This window comes from Felis catus, chromosome E2 (genome assembly GCF_018350175.1).
Source record: "Felis catus isolate Fca126 chromosome E2, F.catus_Fca126_mat1.0, whole genome shotgun sequence".
NCBI classification, from domain to species: domain Eukaryota; kingdom Metazoa; phylum Chordata; class Mammalia; order Carnivora; family Felidae; genus Felis; species Felis catus.
This window is the reverse complement of record NC_058382.1, coordinates 3,060,203-3,079,755: the sequence shown is the minus strand read 5'-3', so window position 1 is coordinate 3,079,755 and position 19,553 is coordinate 3,060,203. Positions and strand designations below refer to the sequence as shown.

The 19,553-nt window shown below is 57.0% G+C and overlaps 2 protein-coding genes across 4 annotated transcripts; both read right to left on the bottom strand.

The window, feature by feature from the left end:
- Window positions 1-64: 64 nt before the first annotated feature.
- ISOC2 (isochorismatase domain containing 2) lies at window positions 65-8,114 on the bottom strand. Of its 3 annotated transcripts, none has more exons than XM_006940830.5 (6): window positions 7,960-8,114; window positions 4,205-4,342; window positions 2,544-2,753; window positions 2,197-2,267; window positions 1,945-2,062; window positions 65-459 (listed from the first exon to the last, which is right to left on the bottom strand). In XM_006940830.5, exons 2-6 carry the CDS (start codon window positions 4,337-4,339, stop codon window positions 379-381), a joined length of 615 nt encoding a protein of 204 aa, XP_006940892.1. In that variant the 5' UTR covers window positions 4,340-4,342; window positions 7,960-8,114; the 3' UTR covers window positions 65-378. The 3 variants fall into 3 exon arrangements, with proteins under 3 accessions (XP_006940892.1, XP_019674659.1, XP_044901752.1); XM_019819100.3 differs by having other exon boundaries at window positions 7,897-8,006; XM_045045817.1 differs by lacking the exons at window positions 1,945-2,062; window positions 2,197-2,267; window positions 2,544-2,753; window positions 4,205-4,342; window positions 7,960-8,114 and adding an exon at window positions 1,005-1,932.
- A 1,261-nt stretch (window positions 8,115-9,375) lies between these two features.
- CE2H19orf85 (chromosome E2 C19orf85 homolog) lies at window positions 9,376-15,669 on the bottom strand. Its single transcript, XM_045045818.1, has 2 exons — window positions 14,680-15,669; window positions 9,376-9,844 (listed from the first exon to the last, which is right to left on the bottom strand). The coding sequence occupies exons 1-2, from the start codon at window positions 14,850-14,852 to the stop codon at window positions 9,388-9,390; spliced, it is 630 nt and encodes a 209-aa protein (XP_044901753.1). The 5' UTR covers window positions 14,853-15,669; the 3' UTR covers window positions 9,376-9,387.
- Between the last annotated feature and the right edge of the window lie 3,884 nt (window positions 15,670-19,553).

Sequence of the window (19,553 nt, the reverse complement as noted above, 5' to 3'; positions counted from 1 at the left end):
CCCCACCCGCAGCCCCCACTCGCCCCCGGGATACCCCCCAAATCCAAGAATGGTTCGGCCCACAGCCACATCAATGTTTATTCGGCAAGTCCGGGTCCCACAGCCTGTGACACTCCCTCCCCCTCCCCTTCCCGCCTCTTGAAGTGGCCCGGGGCCGAGCCCCGCCCCCAGCTCTGCTCAGCCAACTGCCGCCCAGCTTCCACGAGTCTCATTTGCATTTCCGGGAGCTCTGGCCCAATGGCAAGGTAGCTCTCCACCTCCCCTCCCGAGGGGGTGGCACTCCCGGTGGACTGCACCACTGTTGGGATTCCAAGGATGGGGGCAAAGTGATTCCACTGAGGTCCAGATGACAGGAGGGTGGTCTTCGGGGTGAGGAGTTCAGCGGAAGAGGGGGTTCTGGCCTTGGAAGAGGCCCAGCAGCCCGCTGTCTGGCGCGGGCTCCTTGATGATCTTCTGGATCTGTAGGGGGAAGAGGAGGGTTCGGGGAGTCAAGAGTCCCCATGTCTGTGACAACCTGGAAGGGCACTTCTTCATTTTCATCCGCCTTGCCCTCTTGGCAGCGACAGGCCAAACCAACCACTCCCTCTTCTCAAAACTTTTCCTCGGGCCTCCCTTCCACCATAGCCGCCTGGGTTATGATCACCTGCCATCTTGGTCCACTTGTCTGGCTTGCTGCCAGTAGGCTCTGTCCTGGAGCTTCTGGTCTATACCCTGCTCCTGTCTCACCTCTCCCATCCCTCAGCTCCCAAATCCGGCCCACGCCTTGCCCCTCAACTCCAGACTCTGATCCAAGTGCCTCTTGCACAATCGTGTTCCCCCAACCAGTAGACCACAGGAGCATAGATGCTCAACCCGCCTCTCTGGGGCTGCCTTCTCCCAAAGCCCCACACTGCACCCATCAGCAAGCCCCACCCTGCTTGCCTCCAGAAATACAAGCACAATCTGCATCCCCACTGCCTCCACTCTGGTCTCCCGCCCACATCCATGGGCCACCCGGGACCAACCTGCAGATCTGACTCTGGCCAGCTCCCTTGTGCAAACCCCTCCACTCCGGGAAGACACGGATCTGGCTCCTCTCTGCCTCCTCCCCTGTCACACTCACCGAGCACTCGGCATGGCCCACTCCGGTTCTTTGAATAGGGCGAGTTCCGGTCCACCTGCAGCCCTTTGCCTCAGCTTCTCCTTTGGCCAGGAACACTTTCTGGACGGCCGCTGCCCCTCCCACTGCAGGCCTCCGCTTAAGGGCCATCCCTGCTGTGAGCCCCATCTTCTCTCTCACACACTCTGAACACTCCCTTCCAGCGCCTGACCACAACGTGGAACCGAATACACCCTGGCTTTGGCTGCTGCCCCAGGACCTGCCCCATTGGTTGGCCCATAGTAGGTGCTTAACAAATAACTCAACAGAGCTGGCCTAAGAGGAGGCACAAGGGCGGACCTCAGAGGGCTGGGGCATGTCCCTTCATTCTAAGGGCCAGCAGTGTGACTCAGCTGGGGCTACCTAGTCAGACCCGGGCACTAGCAAAGCCACCTGGTGGTGGTGGCTGCGGGGGACGCAACTGAGGGCCAGAGACGGGAGGAAGGAACGGAGGTGGGGGTCAGGGGCTCCCACGCAGGGCTTCTGGAGGACTGTTTGTTCCTGTCTGCCTCCCACCCTCACTTCACTCTAAACCCACCTTTCACCAGGAGGCCTCCCACACCACCCGCACAACCCCTCCTCTGCACCCCAACACTGCCAGCCCCTCCCCTGCGTTCTCGCTCTCTCCCCCGCCCTCATGGCCACCGACAGCTTCCCTTGCCCTTCACGGTGTTGACGGGACTTAGAACTCGGCCGCCAGGAGGCAGCAGCCTGCTGTGCTCCCAGATGCAGGCTGTCAACCACCACGTGGCGGGCGCTGAGAAGGGAGACCAGGGAGGGTGGGGGGGAGGGTGCGGGGCCAGTACCTCCTTAAACTGGGGGTGGGCGGCGTCACCCACAAGCTGCAGAATGAGCCCCTCACTGGTGGAGAGGAAGGCGCCGCTCTGCCGCATCCGGGCCAGTGCCACCAGCCTGTCCACCTGGCTGCGCGGGAGATGGAGGTTGTTGGTGCCTCGGCCCGCACGCCCAGACGCCCGGCAAGGTTGGCAGGGATCCCACTCCTCCTAGACACCCCACCTGCGCCCATGTGCACCCACCCCGCAGCAGGACCCCCTCACCTGCGGGAGGAGCAGGCATCCACCACCACATGGACCTGCAGCCCCCGGTCCAGGAGGTCCAAGGTCGTGTTCTGGGGGCGAGACATGTCAAGGGCAACCTCAACCCCAGACGAGAACAGGGGCCTGGGGAGGGGGACGGGGATGAGGGAGCCTCAGATCAGGGCAGGGGGCCCCCATGTTACAGCAGGGTCCTAGGGCCCCACGGGAGCACGAGGTAGAGAGGGGTCCTGGGAGGGATGAAGGTCCCAGGTCAGGAAGGGGGTCCTGCCAGGAGGACAGAGGATTCGGGGTCAGGGAAGGGTATCCTTTTGAGGATAGAGGTTCCTGGGGTTAGCTGGAGGTCTCACCAAGATGCAGGCCTGGGTCTCAATGCCACAGAGGAGCACGGAGCGCAGCTGGGGCCGCGTGTCTAGCTCCTGTTGCACCGCGGGCACCATGCTGAAGCAAGTTTTGGCCAGTGGCCGCAGGCCTTCAGCCCCCAGCTCGGGCACCGTGGGGCCCAGGCCTTCTGGGTACTGCTCCGTCAGCACAGCCGGTACCTCCAGCAGCCTGGCCACCTGCGTTAGGGAGGGGAAACCAAGGCCTGAGCCCGAGGGAGGGGCCTGTGGGGGCAGGACTTCTGGGTCTGAGGGAGGAGGGGCTGGGGGCTGGACTCCTAGGTCTGAGGGAGGAGGAGCTAAGGGGTCTGGATTCCTGGGTCTGAGGGAGGAGGGGCTGGGGGTCTGGACTCCTGGGTCTGAGGGAGGAGGGGCTGGGGGTCTGGACTCCTGGGTCTGAGTGAGGAGGGTCTAGGGGTCTGGACTTCTGGGTCTGAGGAAGGAGGGGGCTGGAGGCCTGGACTGCTGGGTCTGAGGGAGGAGGGGCTGGGGGCCAGGACTCCTGGGTCTGAGGGAGGAGGGGCTGGGGGCCTGGGCTCCTGGGTCTGAGGGAGGAGGGGGTTGGGGGTCTGGACTCCTGGGTCTGAGGGAGGAGGGGCTGGGGGCCTGAGGCCTGGTCTGAGGGAGGAGGGGCTGGGGTCTGGGTCCTGGGTCTGAGGGAGGAAGGGCTGGGAGTCTGGACTCCTGGGCCTGATGGAGGAGGGGTGGGCCTGGACTCCTGGGTCTGAGGGAGGAGGGGCTGGGGACTGGATACCTTGGTCTGAGGGAGGAGGGGGCTGGGGTCGGACTCCAGGGTCTGAGGAAGGAGGAGGTTGGGGATGTAGACTTCTGGGTCTGAGGGAGGAGGGGCTGGGGGCAGGACTCCTGGGTCTGAGGGAGGAGGGGCTGGGGCCTGGACTCCTGGGTCTGAGGGAATAGGGGCTGGGGACCTGATTCCTGGGTCTGAGGGAGGAGGGGCTGGGGGTCTGGACTCCCTCATCTGTGGGAGGAGGGGGCTGGGGGTCTGGACTCCTGGGTCTGAGGGAGGAGGGGCTGGGGGCCTGGACTCCTGGGTCTGAGGGAGGAGGGCGCTGGGGGTCTGGACTCCTGGGTCTGAGGGAATAGGGGCTGGGGGCCTGATTCCTGGGTCTGAGGGAATAGGGGCTGGGGGCTTGATTTCTGGGTCTGAGGGAATAGGGGCTGGGGGCCAGGACTCCTGGGTCTGAGGGAGGAGGGGCTGGGGGCCTGGGCTCCTGGGTCTGAGGGAGGAGGGCGCTGGGGGTCTGGACTCCTGGGTCTGAGGGAATAGGGGCTGGGGGCCTGATTCCAGGGTCTGAGGGAATAGGGGCTGGGGGCCAGGACTCCTGGGTCTGAGGGAGGAGGGGCTGGGGGCCAGGACTCCTGGGTCTGAGGGAGGAGGGCGCTGGGGGTCTGGACTCCTGGGTCTGAGGGAATAGGGGCTGGGGGCCTGATTCCTGGGTCTGAGGGAATAGGGGCTGGGGGCCAGGACTCCTGGGTCTGAGGGAGGAGGGGCTGGGGGCCAGGACTCCTGGGTCTGAGGGAGGAGGGGGCTGGGGGCCAGGACTCCTGGGTCTGAGGGAGGAGGGGGCTGGGGGCCAGGACTCCTGGGTCTGAGGGAGGAGGGACTGTACCTTGAGCATGCGGGCGGCCACAGAGACTATCTGGGGGAAGTAGGCGACATGGCGGAACTTCTCCTGCATGTCACACAGGAAGAGGATAGACGACCCAGGGAGGACTCGGCCCAGGTTGGGCCTCACAGCTGCCATGTCCTGGGGGTGGGCAGAGGTGCGAGAGGGAAGGGCCAGTCAGGGCAGGGGCTTTGACTCCCTGTCCAGGGTCCGTGCACTCAGACCCATGAGGGTCCCACACAGTCCTTTGGAAACCTCCCCCTTCCCACATGCGGCCCTTCGTGTCCGCAGATCCCTGGGCCCAGAATCCATTTGTTTCTTAATACGTCCTACTCGGCTGGGAGGTCACTTTCCCAGGGAAGCCTTCTCTGACCTTGACCACCTGGTGCTCCCAACCTCACTCTCCCAAGGTCCCTGGGAAAGCCTTTTCCTTCCAGGATACCCGGCAACATCAAGGTCACCCTCTGCCCTCCACAAGGAACACTCCGACTGTGATCCTCACCCTGCCCTTCGGGGTGGGGGTGGGGAACAGAGGAGGGAGGTGAAGGCCGGAGGGCCCACAGCAGGTTAACAGGGCGAGAGTGTGATTCCGGATGAAAACCAGAGCCCAGGTGCAGTGGCAGTGTCCTGAGTGAGGCTCTTCAAGTCTGACTCCCCCTACGCAGCCTCTGAAACTCAGTTTACCCTCATGCAACATGCAGGCTGCACATCCCTGCAGGTCGTAGAAGGAAAGGCTGGTGCACCTGCACAGGGGACTGTTAATCATCCGCAGAAAGAATGAGACACTGCCACATGCTACATCACGGGTGAACCCCAAGATCGCCGCGCCCACGAGCGAGGCCAGTCACCAGAGGCCACACGTTGTGGGAGCCCATTCACATGAAACGTCCACAGGTATCCAATCCAGAGACAGGGAGCAGACTGGTGGGGGGCTGGGGCGGGGACAATGAGGGCTGACTGCCTACAGTGTGCGGTGTTGCTGCTGGGCTGATGAGCACATTCTCAAACTAGGTGGTGGCCACGGTTCTGCAATGTCATGAATACTTGTTAACTGCCACTTAATGGTACGCTTAAAAATGGTCGAAATGGTCAATTTCGTGACTTGTACTTTAGCACAATGAAAAAAGGCAGGGGCAGGGCTGTTGGAATCACCTGCAGCCCTGTTACAAGGGAGGCCACTGAGACCCGAGGGGTCCACGACTTGCCCCCGGTCCCACAGGACTAGAGGACAGCAAGCCCCCCCCCCCCCCCGCCCCAGTCAGAGCAGCTCCCTCTCCAGCATCTGGGCCCCGCCTCCGAGAGTCTCAGCCTGTCCCAGCCCATATGCCCAGGAGGCTTGAGTCCCGGGGTCCCCAAGTTGCTGCTCAACTGGGTTCTGGCCCCGCTCATGTCTGCACGTCTCACGCCCTCGGCGTGTTCACTCATTTACTCATTAACTTATGTGGGACATGGGAGACCCTGCAGACCCAGGGGAAGGTGAAATGGTTAATACGGGGGAAGTCTGGAGGCTGGCTGGTGGGCGCACAGGCTGTTTATGACGATTCTTTCAAATGAACACATCTACTGTAGAAAATGTTTTCTATGGGCAACATAGTGTAGAAACAGTGTAAAAACTCATGGGTGGTTACAGGGAAGAATTTTATGCTATGTGAATTTTGTCTAAAAAGAAAAAAAAAGGAATGGAAACTCCCACAAAAACAAAACCGCACTGAATGAATTAATCACATTAATTACGACTGCGATCAGTGCTGGGATTTCGAGGGAACCTGATCTATCTTGGCAGAGTCTGCAAAAGTCTCCCCCGAGGAAGTGGAGGGAGAGAGAGAAAACAATCTTTCTGAAAACACAAGGTTGACTCTGTTACTCCCCTGTCTTAGCCCCCACCTTCCAGGGCTGCTCTCAGGTCCTCAGGACTAAAATGTAACCTGCTCAGGCAAGGCGCCTGGAACCATCCCAGCCAAGTCCTTCCCCTGTGTGGTTCCCTCCACCCGGGCTGCTCTCCTCACTTCCCTTCTAACTTTTCAGGAGACAGGAGGGACAGGGTCAGATCAGGGCTATCATGGCTGAAAGCCTAGGCAGGACAGGGTGTCTGAAGCCACAAAGATCTCCCTTTCAGGCTGGTAGGAGTGTGTTTTGCAACAACCCCCAGGGAAACACATGTGGCCAAGGTTTCTCAAAATTCTAGTTACATGAACCCTGTGACCCAGAAAATGTGCTAAGTATTTACCCTGCAGACATACACGTGAAATGACACAAGGTAATTCCCTACCAGACTTTTTGGTTATTCATTATGGGACTTTTCCGCTGAGCAAAGGAATGGAAATACATGTAAACGTCTATGGTTAGGGTTCTGGTTATGTAAGTTATGGTATAGCTGTACTATGGAATTCTTTGTAGCCAGGGAAAATTACAAGGAAGCTCTTTGAGTAACAAGAGATGTTAACAGTGAAAAGAAGCCGAACAGTATACACAGCAATGCTTCCCTCTTCGTCTCCCCAAAGAAGAGAAAACGTGAGTTTTCTGCTCCTATATTTGCTGTCTCTGGTGGGTACACGTGGAGGTGCTTCAGGTGGGGGGGGCGGTCACGGAGGGACAGGGTATGAAGGAAATCTTATTTTCACGGAGTACTGTTCCTTTTGAAGTGTGGACAGTGTGTGATAGGTTGTCTGGTCCGTAATATATACGATAAAATACTTAGATGAGCTGAGAACCCAGCAAAACCAATCTGTGTTAGTAAAGTTATAATGATTATCATTGGGCAGCAGTAAAGAAAGGGGCACAAGGCAGGGGGGCTTCTGGGATGCAGTGGGGAGTTCTACTTCTGGATTTGGATGTTGTTTACACCAGAGCGTTGGCTATGTGAAAAGTTATTTGAGGTATTTGTGATTTGTATGTGTGGCTTTTCCCCCCTGGATATGCAGTATATTTCCATAAAAAGTTTTCAAAGTATCAGATAAAAGGGTGGAGGCCAGGAGAAAACCGGGGCTGGAGTCTAGGTGGACAAAGGTGAGGCCTGGGCTCCACTTTAGGCAGAGAGAAGAGAGAGGAGGAGGCAGGACAGAGAGATTCAGGGGGCAGGTGCCGCTGGCTGTGGGGGAAGGAGCAAGGAGGAAGATCTACAGGTTTCCGGTCCATGGGTGGTAGGTCCTAGGGACTAACTGGGGACCTGGAAAGGGGAAGTGGTTTGGGGGAGATGAAATACTGAGGGTGGAGGGTGGGGAGTGTGTGTGTGTGTATGCGCGCGTGTGAATGTGGAGAGGTCTGGGCTGGAGACTGACTTAGAAACGCTGTTAGGGAGAGAGAGATCTGAGCTCCAGGTGGGGGAGTCAAAGGCCGGAGGAGGAGGGGCAGTAGCGGGGGAGGGTGGGGCGTGCAACCCTGCAGCCCTGCAGCCAGGATTCCCTGGCAGTGTGACCCTGGGCAAACTTCACGCTGTCTGAGCCTCAGTTGCCTGATCGGAGAAATAGGGGTCAAACTAACCCACCCCATAGGGACGATGCAAAACTCGGCCAGTGATGCACAAAGGGCGGGCGCGACCCGTGGAAGGTTCGAGTCCCCGATCAGCTAATTCTGTAGGGCCGGCAGGAGTCCTCGCCCTGGCTGTGTCACCTCGGCCCGGACGTCCTGGCAAAGCCTCAGTTTCCCCACTTGCAAAGCGGGAGGGTCAGCGCCCCCGAGGCGCTGGGGGGCCTTACCCGGAAGGCGCTGGTTTCCAGCCTGGCCCACCCCTCCGCTGGAGAGGCCTGGGGGACACTCACCGCTCCGAGCCGGGACTCACGCCGCTCCGGTCCTCCCGCCCCTTTCCAAGGCAGGGTCACCGTTTTGCACTGTTCCGACACGTGGCCCGCCCCCGCGGTCCGCGTCCCGCCCACCCAGGCCGAGCCGCCCAATCGGCGCTAGCCAAGCTCTGCCCCGACCCTGAGGCCGGCCAACCTACAAGCGGAGCTGCTTAGCCCTCCTTGGAGGGGCGGTGCCGGGCAGGATGTCCATCCTGAGAGCGTGATTGGTCCGCCGGTGGGAGGGGGCGGGAAGGCAGCGCGTCCGACCAATGGGGAGCCGGGAAGGGCGTGAATGGCGGGCCCGGGACAGAGCGGCTCGGTGCGTGCAGAGACAGCGAATTCCAGCTGGGGCGGTGGGTCGCCCTCCTGTGGTCTAGAGGAGACCCCTGAGGCCCAGAAAGAGGGAGTGAGGGGTGTGCCCAGGGTGGAGGCAGGCTTGGGGTTCCAACGCTGGCCTTTGAGTCAAGAGTCAGAAACTTATCAAGAGACCCAAGCACTTTACAAGAAAGGGAACTTAAGTCCTTGCAACCCTGCTCAGTCTCAGTTTCCCCATCTGTACTGCACCTGCCTCCCAGGGTGACGTTTGTAATATTTAGGCTCTGTGCTTGGGAATGGGGTTGAGAAAAAATCTCGGAACGAAATCCAAACTACTCCCAATTCATGTCGGCCTTTTTGATCTCTGTGACCTCATCTCTTACCGCGATCCCCCTGCTTACTCTGCTTCAGCCACCTCAGGGCCTTTGCGCATGCTGTCTCCTGTGCCCAGAACCCCAGACCTTTTCTCAGCCAGCTCCTTCTTGTCATTCAAGGCTTTCCCTGAGCACCAGATGTCAGACAGCCACTCCATCAGGTCTCTGCTTTATTTTCTTCACAGCACTAATTCCAATCTGAAATTGGAAGTTTATGTTGCATTTTAAAAAGGTACCGGCATATTCATTTATTGTCGATCAACCCTACCTGTGCCCTGCCCCCCAAACCCCTTAAATGTTTATTTAACAGTTTATTCACTGCCGAATCCTCAGCACCTAGATGGGGCCTGACACATAGTAGGTGCTCAGTACATATTTGAGAATAAATGAGAAAAGACCAGACATTAGGCAGAGATGAGCCAAGGTGAGAGGGAACTGGAGCGGCAGACACTGAGAAGATGGGGCTGGGAAAAAAGAAGAGAGAAGTTGGGGGTGTGGGAGAGTGTGAGGGGCACCTCTGGCAGAGGCAGAAGTGGGGGACCTGCACCGGGGAGCCCTGTGAGGCCGTGGTCATAGGTGGGGGGTCTGGGCTTGATTCATGTTCCCAGGGGCTTCCAGGAGGGGAGTGGATGGGACAAGGGGTTCCTGGGGGTGTTTGCTGAGCTATCATGAAGGGGACCTCTGATTTGTCCCGGGGTGGGGGGGGGTGGGTTGGGCATCATGGGGAGCAGCTCCCCCAGCCCTCAGGGGTTCCCTGAGAGTGACAGGCACAAGGCACCTCCCACCTGCCCACCCAGTCCCCCTCAGGAGGCCAGAGCCCGTCCACTTCCTCCAGTGCATTCGGGGTAGGGGGCAGGCGGTTATAGAAATGTGAGGCCTGCCTCAGGTCTGGCTGGCCCCAAGCACAGTGGGATAGACCAGATGGCACTGAGGGACACTCTGGGGTGAGTGCAATGTCATCAAAGAGGTCGAGGGTGGAGGCATCCAGGGCGGCGAGACTTGGGCCGGGGCTGGCGCAGGGCTCCTCAGTGGGGGCCACAGCACAGGCCACCCCCAGGAAGGGGGACGGAGGCGGCGGGGGCGGCCTTCGGGGTGGCGGTCTCTGGGGAGGTGCCTTCTGAGACAGGATAGACAGGGCCAGGCGCTGGGTGGCAGCCTCAATGTTGGCAAACTGCCTGCAGAGAGACAGACATATGAGCTGTGTGGCCGTCAAGCATTCGCCTCCTGTCTGCCCTCCCGGGAGTGGTTTCCCTCTTCCTTTCCTCTCCATCTTTTTTCTCCGTGCTAGTCTCCCCGCCCCTGGGTCCGTTTTCTTGAGTCTGACAATTCAGTTTTTCCAATCCCGTTCATAAGGGAGCCCTGAACGGCTGTGGGGTTGGTGCACTGCACAAGGCAGCAAGTCCAGTTCCGCTATAATGTACGTCTTTTGTCATTTACATTTATTATGGCCACATTCCAACATATAAAAGTGAAAAACGGGGGCGCCTGGGTGGCTCGTCGGTTAAGCGTCTGACTCTTGATTTCGACTCCGGTCACGCGTGGTCTCACGGTTTGTGAGTTTGAGCCCCGCTTCCGGCTCTGTACTGACAGTTCAGAGCCTGCTTGGGATTCGCTCTCTCTGCCCGCCCCCCCCCAACCCCCCCCTGCTAGCTCTCTCTCTCTCAAAAAAATAAATAAATAAACTTAGGGGGAAAAAAGTAAAAGACGTCAGAAGGAAAGGATGCCTTAACAAATGTCTTTCACACAAAGGCGCACTGTGGGCTAGGGGTGCACCTGTAACACTGATGCCCTGTGAGTTCTACTTCCGGCAGAGCTCTTAAATCTGCCCACCTCTCATCTCCACCAATTCTTGGTTCAAGTCGCCAGCATTTCCCACCAGGATGACTACAGCTGCCACTGCACTGGCCTCCCCCACCCAGCATTCCTATCCCTCAAGAACTATATGGATAGATCTGACAGCGATGGGCTCACTATCGTCCCCCTAAAATTCGTATGTTGGAGTCTTAACCCCCAGTACCTTAGAATGTGACTGTATTTGGAGACCCCTGAGGGTGGTCTCTAATCCAATGAGAGATTAGGGCCCGTAGAGGGAAGACCACGTGAAGACACAGGCCACCTACAAACCAAGGAGAGAGGCCTCACCCTGCCAGCACCTGGTCTCGGATTGGGTGAGAAAGTAAATTTCTGTTTTTTCAGCCGCCCAGCCTGTGGTGCTCGATTCTGGAAGGTCTAGCAGACTAATGCACAAGCATAATGTTGAGCAAAAGCAGTGAGACTTGCAATTAGTAGCTGCATGATTCCATTTAAAGGTCAAAGATGGGGCTCCCCCGGGGGCGCCTGGGTGGCTCAGTCAGTTAAGCGTCCAACTTTGGGTCAGGCCATGATCCCGTGGTCCATGAGTTCAAACCCCGAGCCAGGCTCTGTGCTGACAGCTCAGAGCCTGGAGCCTCAACCGTCAGAGCCAGATTCGGTGTCTCCCTCTCTCTGCGCCCCCCGCCCCCCATGCTCTGTCTTTCTCTCTCTCAAAAATAAACATTAAATTTTTTTTTAAATGGGGTGACCCAATGACAGAGAAATCAGGATGGCAACTTCTGGGAAGGAGACACGATGAGGGCCTCCGGGGGCCAGAAGTGCCCTGTTCCTGGATCTGAGTGTTGCTTACACGAGTGGGTTCCTTTTGGGAGCATTCATCAAGCTCTATGCTGACAATGTGTGCATTTCTTGTAGTTTTTTTTTTTTCCTTTTTTTTTTTTAAGTTTTGTTTATTTTTGAGAGACAGAGCACAAGTGGAGAGGGGCAGAGAGAGAAGGAGACACAGAATCCGAAGCAGGCTCCAGGCTCCGAGTTGTCAGCACAGGGTCCGACGCGGGGCTCCAACTCACGAACCGTGAGATCGTGACCTGAGCCGAAGCTGGACACTGTACTGACTGAGCCACCCAGCCCCCCCCTCCCCCAAAGGTTTTATTTAAAAACGAATCTGATGTTGTATGTTTCTGTTTACATGAAATGTCCACAATAGGCAAATCCCCAGAGACAGAAAGCAGATTGGTGTCTGTCAGGTTCTGGGGAAGGAGGGGTGGCGAGTGACTGCCTACTACTAGTGGGTATGGGATCTCCTTTGGGGGTGATGAAAATGTTCTGGAACCAGAGGTAATCGATCGCAAAACATTACGAACGTAGGAAACACCCACGAAGCGTACAGTTTAAAATATTCGAAATGGTGAGTTTCACGTCGTGTATATTTTACCACAAGAAAATAGGCTTATAAATAAGTTAGTGAGAGCTGACGCTCTGGAACTGTCTCTGGAGCTAAGGAGGATAGTTCTACTCTGAGTGCCCCTGGGAAAAATTCAGAGAGGGCAGGTCAGGTTAAATGACAGAGAATGGGAGGGGCAGAAGGGGGAGTTGATTTGAACAAACTTAAGTATAAATGACATTTAGGGCCGAAGAGTCATGACGTCTGTGATTTACTACAGCTCTTTTAGGACGATAGGCGAAGGAAGTAGGCTAAGATGTCATCAGCAGTAAAGTCTCAGCAGTGGTACGTGAGTGGCAGCATTTCTCAAACTTGAGTGCCTGGCGGAACACCCGGAGGGCTGACAGGAACACAGGTCCTCGGGCCCCGGAACTTTGGGTTCTGCAGGCCCGGGGTGGCGTCCGAGAAGCTGCGTTTCTGGCACATCGCCACGCCATGCTGAGGTGCTGACGCTGCTGGTCTGGGGTCCAGATGCAGACCAGATGCCGCTGGTCTGCTGCATCAGACAACTGTCGTGACGTTTCTGTGGGCTGGAAATCCTTCACAACGAAAAGCCAAAAATGCATGTCCAGGGTGGGAGGGGGCTCCTGAGGGGGCAGGGCCTGAGGGGACCTGGGGGGAGGAGGAGGACGTGGGTGGGAAGATGCTGAAGGTAGTTTGCCTCTGACCTGGATTTTCTCAGGGTGAGCCCGGGCGCTCAGGGGAATATACTGCATAGCTGCCTGTGCCACCTCGTGGATGGCCTGGGTCTCTGGGGAGTATGTGGCAGGGCCAGGCATGGGGGTGGGAATATCTGGGATGCTATAGGAGAGAAGCTGGCCCTGGGGAGTGGGGAAGCTGAGCTGGGGAGGGTAGAGGGGGGACCTGGGAGGTGAGAGACTGGCATTAGCACGGGGTCCAGACTCGGAGTGAGCAGGGAGCCCTCCTGGTTGGAGCCCTGCAGATGGGGAGGGGTCCTTGAAGTGGTTGACAAGGGGAGGCTGGGGAGGAGTTAGAAGGCTCGCTCTGGGACGAAGGGCTGGACCGTGTTTGGGGAGATGCGTGTTTTCCCCTTCGATAATGGGTTTGTAGAGTGGTGGTGGTGAACATTCTGGGCTGGTCAGGGCTGGGCATTCTGGTGGAAGGGGGTTTGCAGTGTGGAGGCAGCAGTTAGGCTGGACGAGGCTCCTATTTGCTCAAATGTGGTTCCGAGACCTCCTGGGACAAGATTCTGGGCTGGCTGGGAGGAACAACCTACTTGCAGAAAAGCAGGTCCTTGGACGAGTAACTTCGTCTCTCTGTGCCTCAGTTTCCTCTTTGGAAAATGGGGATTATAATAACATCTACTTCCTGGGGTTACTATGGGGGATTAATGAGTTCCTATTCATTGTGAGTGAGTATTACCGGTTACCACTAAAGTACTTAGAACAAGCACCTGGCACATATGAGTGTTGATCACCACCATCATCACCATCATCACCATTATTATCACCACCATCACCATCACCATGATGAGACTCCTTGTCTGCAACGTAAGGACAAAGTCAACCTACTGTGCAGGTCTCTTGGGAGCATTAAGTGACATATTATATGTCAAAGCCTTAGTGTGGTGTACCAGACACCTGAAAGTGCTCAAAAAATGGTCACTGTCACAGAGTGAGGAGAGAGCACAGGGTAGGGTGGGATGGGGCTGGGCGGGGTGTGAGAGCGGGGACAGGCTGGAGCAGAGAACTGAGGAGCTGAGGTTCCCATCTACACTCCCAGAGACGGCGAAGGACATTGCCCCACAAAGCGAACAGGATGGGCAAAGGCCAAGAAGTTGGATGGTCAAGTGCTAAATGGGGAGCTCCTGTTTCTTTAGAACCTAATTCCCTCCCCCCTGTCCCCCTTTCACCCTATTCTAGCCACATGTCCCCCTTTCACCCTATTCTAGCCACATCGGTCCTCAAACATTCCAGGGATGTTCCTGCCTCAGGGTCTTTGCACTTGCTGCCCCTTGCCTGGAATGCTCTTCCCGCAGACATCCACAGGTCTTATCCTCTGGCTTCAGTCAGGTCTTGGCTCTGTTGGCACCTTCTCAGCCGAGCCTTCCCCGACACCTTACCCAGTCCTTCCCCCACCCCCGCATGCCCTCCATAGCACTTATCACCTTATAACATGCCATATCATTTTAAAAAATTGAAGTGAAATTCACATAACTGAACCCCTTTACACGTGCAGTTCAGTGGCATTCAGGACATTCACAGTGTGCAACTACCACCTCTAATTAGTTCCAGAACTTTTCATCACCCCGGAAAGAATCCATGAACCCCCTGCCAATCACGCACCACCCCCACTTGCCTCCAGAGGTGCCTTCTCTGGCCCCGCTACCCCGCTTTCTGGCTCTGCCTGTTCTAGGCATTTCACACAAATGGAATCATACAACAGGTGGCCTTTTGTGTCTGGCTTCTTTCACACGGGATCGATCAGCTTTCCAAGGTTGGTCCGTGTAGCGTCATACTGTCTCACTGACATTATGTGGCTGTCCCTTGCCGGCCACCTTCCTGCTGCTGGAACACAAGCTCTATGAAGGCAGGGAATTTTGTCTGCCTTGCGCTAATGGATCTCGGGCCTGGCCCACAGTTTATGCTCAATAAATGCATCCTGAGTGTTGATTGCGTCCAGCCCTGGGGCCCCCTTCTCTGTGTTCTGTCTGAGCCTGGTCTCCCCGACTCTGAGGTGTCTGACCCCTCCCCCTCCCCCTCTGCCCATCTCCCACCCTCCACCCCTCCTCACCTGCAGATCTGGTTGTGCAGAAACCTCCTGTGGTTGGGCCTCCTTTTGGGGGGCCGGGTCCTCCGAGGGTGTAGGGCGCGCAGCACGTGGGCGGCTGCCCCACTCACGAAGGCACACAGCTCCCGAGGGCTGGGCTCAGAGCCCCCAGAGGCTGTGGGGGCCCCGGGGTGCATGGCTGGGGTGATCTAGAATAGCCCCTCCACAGTATCGCTGCTGGTCAGAAAGCTGCTTCCACATCTGAGGAGAGAGGAGCAGCCGGGGCTGGGGGCTCGGGGCTGGGGAGGCAGACAGGAGAGAGGGCTCTGGGCAGGGTAGGCCGACTCTGGAGGGGGGCCACCGCTCTGGTTGGAGGAGACAGGGCCCCGAGAATTAGGGCAGGCCCTCCCTCCGGTGCCTCATCCCCACCTCCTGGAGGCTGGATGCTGAGCTTTGAGGAGCCCGTAGGTGGAGGCTGATATAGGAAGGTGAGGGGGGGCTTTATGTGTGCCCCCCAGGGGCCCAATTAGCACATAGTTGGACCTGGGATATGGGACAGGGCAGCATGGTGGGGGGCAGAGAAAGGCGCCTGGAGATAGCCAATTAAGGGGACAAAGGCCTCGTTAGGGAAGCGAGGCCAGGGGCTGAGTCAACCGGCAGCGATTAGCGTTGAGGACCTTTAATTGGAGGGGAGGGGAGGGGGCGGCAGGAGGCTTGGGTGCAGGCTGGGAGGGAGGGGAGATGACCCCCGGGGAGGGCTGCCGGGAGCCTTCAGCTGTGGAGCCGACGCTTGGGCACCGACTCTGCCCACCTACCTCCAGACGCACCCGCCTGGGCCTCCCTGCCTCTCTGTGCCCCGGGCCCAACCTCCTGGGGAAACTGAGGCTCAGAGAGCAGGGCTTGCCTGTGCCCAAGGCCTCCAGCCAGCCGGAAGGGCTGGCTTCTGTGCAAGAGGGTTGTTCCCCAAACCCTGACTTTCCGCCAGAGCGGCTAGTGAGTAGGGGAGAGGGGAGGATACACGTGCTGGCCCAGCTGGTTGCTCAGGTGGGTGACGCTAGGGACTGTTTTTGGCGCAGCCTGGCTGTGGCCGTGGGAGGGGAAGACAAAACGTGGGTGTGTGGTTTCCCTTAAGGCGTTTTACTGAGGGACTGGGGGGGCCCTTGGTATTCGGGGAGGCAGAGAACAGACTGGGGCATGGCGGGGTGGAGAGGCTGGCTCCGGCGGGGGTGGGGGGGGTGGGGGGGGAATGGGGTCCTCTTGTCTCTGGAAGGGCGCTGGCCGGAGTGGGGGGGACCCTGGTCCGGACTGGTGTGGGGATAGGTGCTGCAGAGCTTGTTGTGAGGGGGCTGCGTGGAAGGTTCGCGTTGGGGGGCGTGCGGGTCACCTGTGGCTACACACTCACACACACCCAGTGCCTCATAACCACGTGCACTGATTGTCTTGCACTTCTGGAGGTCAGAAGTCCGAGGCGGCTCTTACGAGCTGAAATCAAGGTGTTCCATCTGGAGGCGGCGGAGGGAGAATCCACCCGCCCCCTCCCCCCCCAACCCCGTGACTTTTCCGGCTGCCAGAGGCGCCCGAGACTTCTCCAAGCTCACGCTGCGAGTTGAGTGGCAGAGCCCGGACCCGGAGGTGGCTCAATGAGGGCCCGACACCGTGTGTTTGCACGGCAGGTCTGTCTGCTGCAGGGCCAGCAGCAGGGGGTCAGCGCAGGCTCCCACTGGGACCACCAGGCAGGCAGGCTGTGCCAGCAGCGGGCGGCCGCTTGGCCTCCCTCCTCAATCTCTGTCTTGGCCTGGGCAAGTCGTGTGTGTGTGTTTGCCTGTGTGCGCACAGCCTGGACGCGCGTGTGGTGTTGTGGAATCGCCTGGAAGCTTTCCCGTCCTGTTACTTTCAGGCCCCGCGGGGAACGCAGAAGGTCGCTTGGCAAGGGGCTGTTAAGGGAGTGGACCCCCGGGTCTCTGGAGAATTGGAGGTCAGGGCTCAGGCTCAAGGACGGGCCGCCACTGCGTGGCGGGGACCCGACCTTTGCTAGCCCACCTCCAGGAGCTGGCTTGCACCCATGCCACCAGGAGCCGAGGGCGACATCTGCTAGCCAGCCCTGTCCCACCGACGGGCAGGGTCGGGAACACACGTAGGGCCACTAGCCGTTCTGGCTCTGGCCTGGGGACGCGCCACCAGGGGGCGCCAACATCCCAGGCAGGGCCGGGAGGCCTTGCGGAAGCAGCCTCACCCTCACCCTTGGGCCCCCCTCCTCTTCTCTGGTGGTGGATAAGAGTCACCCACAGCTGGGGACTGGCTTCATCTGATATTTGTTGAGGACCCGCCCTTCCCGCTATTACAAGGTATATACACAGGCTCCCTTCCCCTCGTCCCAGCCCTTGCAATTCGAGGTGGGTTATTTCATAAACATTTATTGAGCACCTACAGTAGACCGAGGATGTAGCAGTGAGCGAGACTAGCACAGTCTGTCCCTGGAGGAGTCTGGGAGTGAGATGCCGACAAACGAGAAAAGACTGGTTCAGGGTGTGCTGGACAGTAAGTTGGATGCTGGATGGGGGAAGCGTCCTGCTTCAGATGGAGAAGCCCTCTCTGAGAATGTGACAATTGTCCTGCAACCTGAGCGGAAGAGGGGGCAGCCAGGAGCTTCCCAGGCAAAGGGCACAGGGCATGCAAAGGCCCTGAGGCAGGAGCAAGCTTGAATGAGGTGAGAGAGAGGGAAGGATAGGAGGAGGTGAGGTCAGAGAAGGGGCCAGGGGCCAGACCTGAAGGGCTTTGTAGGCCAAGTAGGAGTTGGATTTTGAAGGTAAGAGTGACGAGGGCCGTGCTGAGTTCGATGTAGGGGTAGCGTCGAGACCTCAGGGCCCTGCCCAAAACTTCCTTTGCTGTCTTTACACCTAGAATGTGGAGACCCCACTGCTAAACCCCCCTCTAATATGGGGAGGGGGAAGCGAGAAGCTGAGATGTCAGGGCCAGGCCAGGAGCCCAGGCAAAACTTGTCTGTCCTTGCCCCCATTGTGCTCATCTCCCACCTCTCCACCTAGTCCGAGAGGGACTCTGGTTCCCTTAAAATTTATTGTGAAAATGTACAGCTGACAGGTTCCTGGTGTTTCCAAACCAGAATTCTGAGAGGCCAACACTATTATATTTATTTCTCATGTTTTCTTCTGAGAAGAGGGATGTTATGGGCTAAATTGTGTCTCCCTAAATTCATCCGTTGAAGTCCTAACCCCCATATCTCAAAATGTGACTGTGTTCAGAAATAAGGTCTTTATATGGAAACCAATTTGTCAATAAATTTCATATAAAAAAAAAACAAAAAAAAAAGAAATAAGGTCTTTATTTTAAAAAAATGTTTATTTTTTTTTGTTTTTTTCAACGTTTATTTATTTTGGGGACAGAGAGAGACAGAGCATGAACGGGGGAGGGGCAGAGAGAGAGGGAGACACAGAATCGGAAACAGGCTCCAGGCTCTGAGCCATCAGCGCAGAGCCTGACGCGGGGCTCGAACTCACGGACCGCGAGATCGTGACCTGGCTGAAGTCGGACGCTTAACCGACTGCGCCACCCAGGCGCCCCAAAAAATGTTTATTTTTGAGAGAGAGAGGTGGGGAGGGGCAGGGAGAGAGGGAGACAGAATCTGAAGCAGGCCCCAGGCTCCGAGCTGTCAGCACAGAGCCGGATGCGGGGCTCAAACTCACAGACTGTGAGATCACGACCTGAGCTGAAGTCGGACACTTAACCAACTGAGCCACTCAGGTGCCCCAGAAATAAGGTCTTTAAAGAGGTGATTAAGTTAAAATGAAGTCATATGTCTGAGCCTAATCCAATTTGCCTGGTGTCCTTATAAGAAGAGGAGATTTGGGGGTGCCTGGGTGGCTCAGTCGGTTAAGTGTCCGACTTTGGCTCAGGTCATGATCTCACAGTCCGTGAGTTCGAGCCCCGTGTCGGGCTCTGTGCTGACAGCTCAGAGCCCGGAGCCTGTTTCGGATTCTGTGTCTCCCTCTCTCTGACCCTCCCCTGTTCATGCTCTCTCTCTGTCTCAAAAATAAATAAACGTTAATAAAAATAATAATAATAAAAAAAAGACGAGATTTGGATACAGACAGGTACAGGTAGACCATGTGAAGACACGAGGAGAAGACAGATGTCTACAAGCCAAGGACAGAGGCCTCAGGAGAAACCAGCCCTGCCCACACCTTGATCTTGGACTTCTAGTCTCTGGAAATGTAAGAAAATAAATTTCTGTTGCTTAAGCCACGCAGCCTGTGGGACTTTGTTAGGGTGGCCCTAGCAAAGTAACACAGAAGTGTATTAGTTATCTATGCTGTGTAACAAACCCCCACAAATACCATGGCATGAAACAGTGTATACTAATTTTCTCCCAGTTTGCATGGGTCAGGAGTCCAGGCACCACGGCTCACTGGGTCCTCTGCTCGGGGCCTCTCGAGGCTGCAATCAAGATGTAGGCGGGGGCTGCAGTCTCATCTGGGGTTCGGGTCCTCTTCTAGGCTCACATGGAAGTATTCATTTCCTCACATCTATAGAATTCGTGGAGGTGGATGGCTTCAAGGCCAGCAGGAAAATCACTGATGTTTCGCATCTCTGACTTCTAGACCCAGTTTTAAAAAGCTTGCCTGATTATATCAGGCCCACCCAGAACAACCTTCCCGTGTTAGGGTTCTTTGGGGAAGCAAAACTAATAGGATCCATATCTACCTGTATCTATATCATCTATAGCTATATCTATAGCTATCTGTATCTATTCTATCTATACATACAGTCAGACACACAGAGATGTTATATATATTTCATATATAAAGAGATTTACTATAAGGTATTGGCTTGTGCCATTATGGAGGCTGAGAAGTCCCATGATCTGCCATCAGTGTGCTGGA

Excerpts from the sequence above, each read along its gene's own strand:
- CE2H19orf85 (XM_045045818.1), bottom strand. The coding sequence starts at position 14,852 with ATGCACCCCGGGGCCCCCACAGCCTCTGGGGGCTCTGAGCCCAGCCCT. Across the intron at positions 9,845-14,679 it reads CTGCACAACCAGATCTGCAG|GCAGTTTGCCAACATTGAGG; the intron begins GTGAGGAGGGGT and ends GTCTCTCTGCAG.
- ISOC2 (XM_045045817.1), bottom strand. The coding sequence starts at position 1,267 with ATGGGGCTCACAGCAGGGATGGCCCTTAAGCGGAGGCCTGCAGTGGGA. Across the intron at positions 460-1,004 it reads GGCCAGAGTCAGATCTGCAG|ATCCAGAAGATCATCAAGGA; the intron begins GTTGGTCCCGGG and ends TTCCCCCTACAG.